This window comes from Physeter macrocephalus, chromosome 1 (genome assembly GCF_002837175.3).
Source record: "Physeter macrocephalus isolate SW-GA chromosome 1, ASM283717v5, whole genome shotgun sequence".
Lineage (NCBI taxonomy): Eukaryota > Metazoa > Chordata > Mammalia > Artiodactyla > Physeteridae > Physeter > Physeter macrocephalus.
In genome coordinates this window covers 106382811-106393847 of record NC_041214.2, presented here as the reverse complement: position 1 = coordinate 106393847, position 11037 = coordinate 106382811, and the positions used below count along the sequence as shown (strand labels likewise).

Sequence of the window (11037 nt, the reverse complement as noted above, 5' to 3'; positions counted from 1 at the left end):
CACCTCTGCTCTTCTCTGCTGAGTGGCCGTTGCGTTCCTGGCAGTAGGGAGGGCTGCCAGGAAATCTCCAGACAAGCAGCCACACCCTCCTTCACTCTAAAATGACAATCCCTTCCTATCTGGGAGCAAAAACCAAAGTCCTCACACTGTGATTAAATGAGTATAAACAATACAAGAAGATCTCAGACAACTGTATTTATATAGCATTTTTTCTATTGATAGATGTAATATATTTATGTCCACTCTGGTAATTTGGAAAATAATGAAAAGCATATGGACAAAAATAAAAATTCAGCATACTCCTAACCCACAAAAATGAACTATCAAAATGTTTATGTATTCTTCTAGTCCAGCTTTTCAATGCGTATTAATAGGACAACTTACTGAACTGGATTTCTAAAAAAAATTTCTTAATAAACTTTTGTTGAATTACAAAATCCAAAAATGTGGTGAAACTGTAAATATACAGTTCAGTAAACTTTCAAAGACTGACTCACACAAACATAACCTTGCAGCTGCAACCCAGATCAAGAAATAGAGCGTGCCTAGCTAGCTCCTCCAGCCCCTGTTCAGTCAAGGGCAACTTCTCCCCAAATATAATCATAATCAAAAGATTAGTTTTGTCTTTTCTTTAATTTCACATGAAATGAATTATTCAGTAAATATTCTGTAGTATTTTATTTCTTTCACTCCATATTACATTTGAGATTCATTCACTGTTGCATGTAACAGGTCTGTATTTTATTATATGCTGTATGGCATTTAATTGTGTGAATATGCTGCAGTTTATCATTTATACTGTTATTTTTTAAATTTCAGCTATATTAAGGTATAATTCCTATACCATACAATTTTCATCCATTTAAAATGTACAGTTTAATGTTTCTTTAGTATATTCACAGGTAAGTGCAACCATTGACAGGCACAGTCTGTTTTAGAACATTTTCATCACCTCAGAACAACTCCATATTCTTTAGCTGTCACTCCCCTACCCTGCATCCTCTCCAGCCCTAAGCAACCACTAATCTATTTTTTGTCTCTATAGATTTGCCTATTCTAGATAGTTCATAAAAATGGAGTCATATGTCTTTTGTGGCTGGTCCCTTATACTGATCCTGAATATTCATGTTATTTCCAGGTTTGGAGCTATTGCAAATAATACTGCTGTGAACATTACTATACTAATCAGCATATTATGTGTATCTAAAGCTATATATGTATCACATAGATACATATTTCTCTTGGGATATATACCTAAAAGTAGAATAGCTCCAACATAGGTTATGTTTATGGTTAGCTATAGTTGATAGTGCCAAACAGTTGTCCAAATTTACACTCCCACCCGCAGCGTGTGAGACTTTTCATTGCTCCACACCCTCACCAACATTTGGTGGTTGTGTGGTTTCAGTTTACACTTCTTGATGACTAATGAAAAAAAGCACCTTTTCATGTAATTATTAGTCATTTGAATATCCCCTTTAGTAAAATGCCTTTTGGGTCTTTATTCCATTTTTGGTGAGGTTGTCTTTTTCTGTTTGATTTATAGTGAGTCCATTTTCATGTATGAGTACTGCAAACAAACAAGCACTTTTCCTAATCTGTGACTTGCATTTTAACAATTTCATTGTTAAATTTTAATGACTATAAATTTTAAATTTTTATTGAAGTCTAAAACTTTTCAGTCTTCTTTTATGGTTGGTACCTTTGCTATCCTAAGAAACCATTGTCTACAAGGACCCTCTCCTATTTTACCATCTAAAAACATGTTTGGGGGACTTCCCAGGCGGTCCAGTGGTTAGGACTCCATGCTTCCACTGCAGAGGGCAAGGGTTCGACTCCTATCAGGTAACTAAGATCCCACATGCCATAAATTTTTTTAAAAAATAATAAATTAAAAATAAAAACATAATTTTTTTTTGAATCTTTAAATCTACTAACCATGTAGGATTGATTTTGGAGTATGGTGTGCAGTTAAGTGTTAATTTATTTTTCATATAGCTTTCCCGCTGACCCAGGTGCTCTTCTTGAAAGACTATTCTTTTCCCACTACTCTGCAGTGTCACCTTTCTCATAAATCAATAGAAACATAAATCAGTACAGATCCTGGAATTAATAGACAAGGTCTTTGGCCATGATAAACATGTTAAGGAATCTTACTAAAACAAGATGTAATATGTGAAGAAGTAGAGAATTTCGAGAGAGATACGGGTAATATTTTTTATGAGATGGAAATCCTACAACTGAAAAATATAATGTCTGAAATTATTTGATAGGTTATCAGTAGGTTGGACACAGTCATGAAAGCATCATTAAACTTGAAGACAGGTTGCTAGAAATCATCCAAATATAAGTCCACTGAGAAAAAAATATTTTAAATAAACAAAGCATCAGTGACTGATGGAACAGTATCAAATGGCCTAACATACATGAAATTGAACTCCTGAAAAGCAAGGAGAGAGAGCCTGGGGCAGAAAAATATTTGAAAAAATATTAGCAAAAGCTTTCCAAAATTGATCAACTATATTTTATACAGGACATTTACTTGTTTTCAATGGGGAGTGGATCCCAATAACCTAGCTTACCATGAATGGAATTTAGAAGTTAGCATAAATAAAGTTTTACATCTACACAAATGAGCAGCAGGGCATTTTAAAGACACACAAAATGTGGAAAAATACTCTGTCGGGTGGAACTGTCCTGAACATTACTTTACTTTGAGCATAAATGTTGCCTACCCACTAAAGCCCATAATACCACCCCAATCATTGTAATACCAAAATGTCCTCCCAGTTTTTCAAAATATCCCCTTGGTGCATAGTATGGCCTTACATCCATCGAGAACCCCTCTCCCACATGATCTGCCACTGCCTCCTTTCCTCCTTGCCCCATGCCCTTTCTAACCTCGTCTCTAACGCTCACCTCTCGCAAACCACACTGGCATCTTTCCATCTCAGGGCTTTTGGGATGGCTTTTCTCACTTCCTGAATGGTTTTCCCCCAGACATCCACATGACTGACTCTTTTCTCCTCCTCAGGTCTTTGTTCAAATGTCATTTTCTCAGTAAGACCTAGAAATTAAACAAAACAAAAAACTTGCAAGTTCATTCCCCCATCCCCAGTTTATTTTTATATGTAGCCTTTATTTGAAATGCTATGTATTTTAATTATTTAATTTCCTTACTGTCTCACTTTCCCCACCAGTAGAGTATAAGTTCTGGTGAAGACGGAGGGGGATTTAACCAATTTTGTTCTCTGTAGTGTCTTCAGTACCTTAAATGAGTAAAAAATTATAACTGATAACATTTTTCTCAGAGCTGGCATGTGGGCAACCTTAACTTATTCCTAATAACCTCCAAATCTTTCAAGATACTTCTTCAGTTTTTCATGAATAAGAAAGTCTTGACAGTATTCCAGTAATTTTTAAATGTTTAAGGTATGTTTGAGTGTCTTAGCAGAAAGGATTACAGTAAAAGCTCCAGCTTTTTACCAAAGAGAATAAGAAATGTGATATGGTTGTTTCCAAAGCAACGAAAAGCTTTACCTCATTAAGTAGACTGAGGGTTTCTCCTTATTAGATTGAAATATCCAATCAAATAGCTGAGGGCTGCCTCACAAAGAAAAAACACTGAGAGCTGTCATCACAAAGAAATTTGCCTATTCAATTATAAGCTAATTTGTACCAACTTCTTTCTTCAGGCGTTCAGGCGTCAGGATCGATGATGAACTTTCAAAAAGGAAAAGGATGGAAAATCATCGAACTTACCATGAACTGTGCTCCCTTAAGTGTTTCCTTATAGCGTGTGCAGAGTCAAGGGAAATTATATTCCTGTATTATTTCGTCTACCAACAACCTTTTTACCTACGGTCTTAATCTGGGTTATTCTTGAAAGTAGAGCCTGAGACAAAGGTAGACACATTCTGTTTGGGAATGTGATCCCAGAGAACAGGCATGAGACAGAGGGGAGTGAACAGGCGGAAAAGAGAAAGTCCAGGCAAAACAAGGTAGTGTTATTGAGTGGTCCACTAGCGTTCATGGCTACTTAGTGCAGAGCCTTCCCAGGATTCTTAACAAACTTTGGCTCAGAACAGTCTGCCTGAGGGACGAAAAGAAGGATTTATCTCTCAGCAGCTATCACCTGTGTGCTGAGGGCTGCTCCCATGGGGCATTAACTCCCCCCTGAGGAGACCCTCACTGGTACTACAGCATCACATGTGCTGCAACAGAGAAGCTTTGGGACAGGAAGCTAGATTCTTGACGCAACCCTGAGATGAGGCACTGTCAGCACAGAGCAGGATGAAACCTGCCCAGAACTGTTCACCAAAGCTGCGGCTGGAATCAGAGGTGGAAGAGATGGGAGACAGTGCACAGAAGCCATCTCATAAGCCTAGAGAATGTGTTGTTAGCCTTATCTAAATCCATATTCTCTCTTCTTTCTATCATCAAAATTTCATTGTCCAGAACAAGGTTGGCAGAAGGGTTAAATAGGAAGGTTAAATGTATTTCCTAGAAGCTGTATGTTAACAGCTTTAACCTTGAGTGACACTAATAAGAAATAGAAAGTGACCCTAGAACTTGGAAAATTTTTAAATTATTCTGTTTGAAACATTTTACCATTGGATAGCAATATTAGATATCTTCTAAACTCATGTAATCTCAGAAGTAATCATGAATTGTTTGGAGAAATAAAATTAACCACTTCTTATATTTCTATTAGCTTTATAAATCAGTATCATTAATTTTTCCTAAGATATTGTTTTCTACTATCACATAGACTAGTGATACAGAGCTTACAACCAACAAAGGAAAAATTGGTAGAAACACAGGAAGGAAAAATGTTGGAATAATTTCCATAACCTAAAGAGTTGGCATTAATATTGGCTGGAATCGGGGAGGCAGAGGGGAAACTGCACATTTTGACTTGGGGTTCCTCTTTTGAAGTTCCATTTTACCAGAAATAATTTTCTCTCTGCCTACATCCATGTGACGTCATTATCATCCTCACTTGTTTGGTCTGGAACTGCCACCAGTAGGAATAAACTTTTGAGTTATTTAATATGGATCGAGGACTTCCCTGGTGGTGCAGTGGCTAAGAATCCACCTGCCAATGCAGGGGACACGGGTTCGAGCCCTGGTCCCGGAAGATCCCACATGCCGCAGAGCAACTAAGCCCGTGGGCCACAACTACTGAGCCTGGGCTCTAGAGTCCGCGAGCCACAACTACTGAAGCCCGCGTGCCTAGAGCCTGTGCTCTGCAACAAGAGAAGCCACCGCGATGACAAGCCCGCGCACCAGAAAAAAGACCCAACACAGCCAAAAATAAATAAATTTATAAATTTATAAAAAATATATATATATGGATCAAGCTCCTACTATTTGCTATGTATTGGCACACTGCATATGAGTAAGACATAATATAAAACATTACATCCAATCATTTCAGAATGCATACTTATTTTAAGGTATACCCAGGACATTTAACCAAAACTGACCATATGACTGATCACAAATGGTCAGAACAAATTTCAAAAGATTGAAATCCTGTAAGAGTATGAAATCAGAAATCAGTTATATAAAGATTAAAAATTTCCCAAATGGTCATAATGTAAGGAACATCCCCCTAATGACCCCTGAGTCAACCTATAAATCACAGTGGAATTTAGAAAATATTTTTAAATGAATTCTAATGAAAATACAACATATCAAAACTTCGTGCCATGCTGTGAAAGCACATGCTTATGGGAAATTTATACCTCCAAATACATATATTAGAAACTTTACAAAAAGGTTAGCTATCAGTGTTTCAAGAAGCTAGGAAAATAGTTGTGTGAAGCAGCTTTTCAGACATGGGACAAATGGCAGCAAAGGACTGATCACAGCAGGTGGAACAAGGTGACCCTACCATTGTCCTGCCTTTCTGGGTTTAAGCACTCTGGACCTCGTTGCAGGAGGAGGAGCTTGAACAAAGCAGAGCAGTCCTGCTGAGGTGAGACAAGGATTAGTATCGAGTGGGACAAGTGTCTTGAATTTCAGGGCAGAGTATCAGCAAGAAAGAAGGTGTGCAGAGAAAAAATTTCCAGAAATTTGCATACGGATCCCTCTGTGCCCATTGCTGAACACTGAACAATTCCCAAAACTAGCACAAGAGTGGGAAACATCTAACTTCCATCCAGCCATAGTGGGGTGTCCTCACGGAGAACTCCACACCAGGAAGGTTACATCTTACATAAGTAGGGCTAAACTAGCGTGACAATAAAATCTAGACTTGCTCAAAAAACAAGCCTCAGTAACATGAAGCTGATCCTCAAGTAACTACCTGCCAGAACCAAGTCCAAATTTGTTAGTTCGGGTCCTCCAAGAAGCACATGCAAATATGGAATTAGATTTACAAGAGATGTACTTGGGGAAATGCCTGTAAGGGTTGAAATAGAGAGGAAGCCAGAGGAGTAGAGTCTTCAGGCTGCCTAACATGTCTGACCCCTTTGAAAGAAAGAGAGAAGGAAGGAGGATTGAGTAGCAAGGGTCCCAGACTGCAGAATAATTCCAGGAAGGTTTAAGGTCAGAACTTGCCTCTCAAAGGAGTTCCTACCTCACAGGAATAGGCATGCGTTAGGACACCTGCTCAGTGGTTGTTCCAATGGAAACAACCCATGGGAAATGTAGCCTAAACATGAAAATAATGGATCCAGAGAGCAGCTGGGGCCCTCAGGCATGCTACTGTCTGCAGTAGATCTGGGTAATGTACTTCCATGGCTCTGTAGTCCATGCCTTGTGCTGCCGAGGTCAGGGAGCAAGGCCTCCGTGGTCCCTGTGGGCCTATCTTCCTGGGGGAAACTTAGAAGAAGGAGGTAGTAACATTAGCGAGATGAACGACATCCCCTCTCTTGGCAGTTGACCTCAGGGCTACAAGTGGTCCTCATCCTCTCCTTCCTCCACTATCCATTTTGGGTTCCCATCACACTTATCAATCATCTCAGCAGTTCTTGGCAGTTTACCTGATGATGTGATGCAAATTTTCATCACATCTAAGGGTCTGAACTTTTAGTGACCATGCCCTTCTTAGGTTGGGTTTGCCACGTGTGTCTGTTCACAGTTACAGTAGGGTGAGGGAGGAACAGGAGGCACCAAGTGCCTCACCTGGAATCCACACACATGCCTCCCTGTGCCATTTTGTAAAAGCAGCCCGGCCTGCTCATCATGTGAATATGATGACTCCTCACCTGCATACCCCTGGGCACAAGGAGTACGAAGTGCCCTAATGGCAATTATTTCTTGTAGCTCAATGGGACCGCTACCAGAGCCCCTGGCAAGAGTATCCCCACTTTGGGAACCAGGGCCTCAGCTTAGAGAGGGCAGAGTTGCAGGGCAGGAAGCATGCATGCTTCCAATAAGAAGTCATTGGGAGTGTTGTAAATGAGGCCACTCCTCTGCCATCCCCTTTGGCTCTCATAATCCTCCTACTGGGGACACAGCACCATAGAGGTCTCTGGTTTAATGAATACACTGTATCCTGAAGGATAACATCCCAACCTTTCAGAATGCTGCCTCGAAGCTCATGCTTTAGCTGTGCCTTTAGAAGATTGTTCCAGCATTCCACGAGGCTGGCTGCATGTATCAGGCTGTAGGCGGTGGAGTATGTGATAAGACCAGGGGATCCTATGGTCACGGGCCTACTCTTGCACCTTCATCAAGATCAAGTGGTCTGATACTATGTAAGTCCTTTATAGTGGTGCTGGCTGAGGCTCTGCGGGTAGGAAAGACAAACCCATACCTGCACTAGGTTCTATCCCTGTGAGGACAAATTAATAGCTCTTCCCAGGTGGGAGAGTCCTGTTATAGTTAACTTGTCACCAGGTGACCAGTTAGTCTCCTTGAGGAACAGTGCCATGCTGAGGACTTATTGATGGTCTCTGTGGCTGACAGGCTGGACATTCAGAGGCCACAGTAGCTAGATCAGCCTTGGTAAGTGAGAGTCCATGTGTTGAGCCCAAACATAACTTCCAGCTCTGCGACTGTAGCTACTCCGTTCATGTGCTTATCATGCCGGTTCGGGGTGTCTGATGACAAGGCCTGACTGTCAAGACGTTTATTTGGTTGCTAAGTGCCCCTTTCATAATGGTTGCTTTCTGGTGGACGTTAATGTGTGAAACAAAAATCTTCACACTCTGTGTCCACTCCCATTAGGCCCATCCACATACCTCTACACCAGACTTCCTTGGCTCCAATTATCCAGTACTTTTTCCATCCAAGTCCCTGAACAGATGCCTCAGCCATTAGCCACTGGCCAGTAAAGTACACATTCTCACCTAGAACCAGTTCTCTACACAAAGTAGATGATCAGGTACACCACTCACAGCTCTGCTTATTAGAAAGAGTTGCCCTTTCACTGACCTTCAAGGCCACTCCTGGTCATAGCTATCATGTAGCCGACTCTTTCTTTTTTTTTTTTTTTTTTTTTTTAAGATAGAAAGACTTTCTTTATTAATGACCCCAACCATGTTTCTTTAGATACAGGAGTTCTGAACTCAAATACTTAGGAGAAAACAAGTTAAGATTGCATTATCCTGCAACTCATTACCAGTAACATACTGCAAAGCAAAACAGCTTGGAAAAGAGGGGGAGGGGAACGGGAGTGAGGGAGGGAAGATAAAGAAAAGGAATTAAGTTGATCAAGTGGAATTCTTTCTTTTCCTTTTTTTTTTTAATTCTTGGGAACCATGAAGTCCTTGCAAGCACAGCTCGTTTTTGCAGATTATTTTCCAAACGTGTACAAAATGGAACCAAAACGGAGAATCCCTTAAGAACCTGAAGAGGTGCAACATTAAAAGCTACGATTATCCAGTAGCAAGTGTTCCAGCCTTCAGTTGCCAGCCGCTTCCTCTTCCTGTTCCCAAGAGTTAGCGGGATGAAAACGTCTTCCCCGTGATTGTTTTCATTTCTTTTTTCTCAGCATCTGGGCGTGCACGGTTCAGCACCTTGAGGAAGTCAGATGTTTTTGCCCGCATACGTGTGTGAATATAGGCCTTTGAGCACTTGATGTGGTAGTGCAGGTAGTCCCGGAACGTGTGGATCAGGTTGATGGTGTTGTCTCGAGCACTGGCGTTGGTGTGGCGAGGGAACAGCACGAAGGTAATGTAGCCGATGTTGTCGCCCACGGCGGCATCGGTGTCTTTCAGCTCCAGAGGAGGTTCCCCGTGGCTAAAGAGGACCTGTGGGGCTGTGTGGCTGGCTCTGCGTCCTTCTTTGAACTCCGGCATGAACACCTTTCCAATGACCACATCGTCGTCATCCTTAAACACTGTGCTGAAGACTACTGTGACTCTGTCCTTTTTAGACTCAACATACATGGTCTCATCATCCCTATAATGGATAACTGCCCTGTTCTGTCCTTCCTTGCCCTCTTCTTGGAATTGGAAATATTTCTCAAAGACAGAGGCAAAACAGTTTCGTTTCAACATGCCAGCCTGATGCACGATGGAATCCTTGGATGCAGGCAGATTTTCAAGGTCATATAGCAAAGAGACATTGTATCCTGATTCTGGATTTACCAAAAAACTCCCGTACACTCTCTGTAATAACTCATCAGCACCATGTGCCTGAAGTTCCTTGTAGAATTTCAAAGAAATACTGACCATTACTCATACATGGTCTCATCATCCCTATAATGGATAACTGCCCTGTTCTGTCCTTCCTTGCCCTCTTCTTGGAATTGGAAATATTTCTCAAAGACAGAGGCAAAACAGTTTCGTTTCAACATGCCAGCCTGATGCACGATGGAATCCTTGGATGCAGGCAGATTTTCAAGGTCATATAGCAAACAGACATTGTATCCTGATTCTGGATTTACCAAAAAACTCCCGTACACTCTCTGTAATAACTCATCAGCACCATGTGCCTGAAGTTCCTTGTAGAATTTCAAAGAAATACTGACCATTACTTTTGTTTTGTCTCCATTAGGATTTGAAATATGATAGAGGACTCCATCAAAATCTGCAAATGTTACTTCTACAGCTTCTGGTTTGTTTCCGGCGGCCGCGTTCTCGAACTTGAGCGCGAGCGTCTCCTCGATGATGCGGTTGTTCACCTCCAGCAGGATCATGGCGGCGGCTGGCCCCTGAAGCCTGAACCCGCCTGCCAAGCCGCCGCCGCCGCCGCCGCCACCTCATCGACAAGCCCCTAGCCGACTCTTTCTGATCCTCTTTCCTGATTGGGATTGAAAAGTATACACTCACCAGATCAATGGACACATACTAGGTACCTGAGCTTTTCTTAATCTCTGTCACCAATGATAACCACATCTACCCAGCAGCTGCAATCGGGGCTAATACAAGGTTATACCTGCAGTAGTCTACAGCCATTCTCTCCAGTTTCTTCAAAGCCCAAACTGGCAAAGTAAATGGAGAAATGATGGGGACCACCAATGATCTCCACCTCCCTCCATCCCCACCCTGGCCAAATGTTTTTGATTTCCTATTTTGCCTGGGATGAGGAGGAATTTCAGAGGTTTCCGAAAGGCTTTATGTGTAGGTTGCAATCGTTTCTAAGAACACGTTCAGGTTCTGTGGGCATGACCACCTGTGGGTCCACAGACTCAGTGTGTCCTTTGTGAACCAGATTTCAGCCAGTATGACAGCCAGGACCAAGTAGTCCCCAGGAGCCTGCACTTTAACAGGGGGCCGTGATGCTGCTTTGGATTTCCAGGTATCAGTGTCACCCTAGTAACTGGTCACATGTCCGTTTAGGGAAGAACTTGGTGATTCATCACAGTATATTCATGCCACTGTATAGCAGGGTTCTTCCTCCTAGGGATCCAGCCCCCTCTTCCATCTGTGGGTTCCGAATCTGAAAATTGCCTCAGATCTGGGGAGTGAACAAGGGAGCATGAGGTTTCACTGGGAACAATGTCCTCGGCCTCTTCCTTTTCCATTTTTGCCCTACAGGTTATAGATATTAAGCAGCATTCTTGTCACTTGCCCTTTTATTTTGGCTGTAGGGGTGTTATGTTCAATTAATCATCTCCCAAACACCCTGAGGGTCAAG

General features: G+C 41.7%; 1 protein-coding gene across 1 annotated transcript; it reads right to left on the bottom strand.

The window, feature by feature from the left end:
• Window positions 1–8459: 8459 nt before the first annotated feature.
• On the bottom strand, window positions 8460–10328 carry LOC102991986 (actin-related protein 2/3 complex subunit 2). The gene is made up of 2 exons (XM_024120424.3): window positions 9893–10328; window positions 8460–9593 (listed from the first exon to the last, which is right to left on the bottom strand). Exons 1-2 carry the CDS (start codon window positions 10094–10096, stop codon window positions 8895–8897), a joined length of 903 nt encoding a protein of 300 aa, XP_023976192.1. The 5' UTR covers window positions 10097–10328; the 3' UTR covers window positions 8460–8894.
• Window positions 10329–11037: the final 709 nt, after the last annotated feature.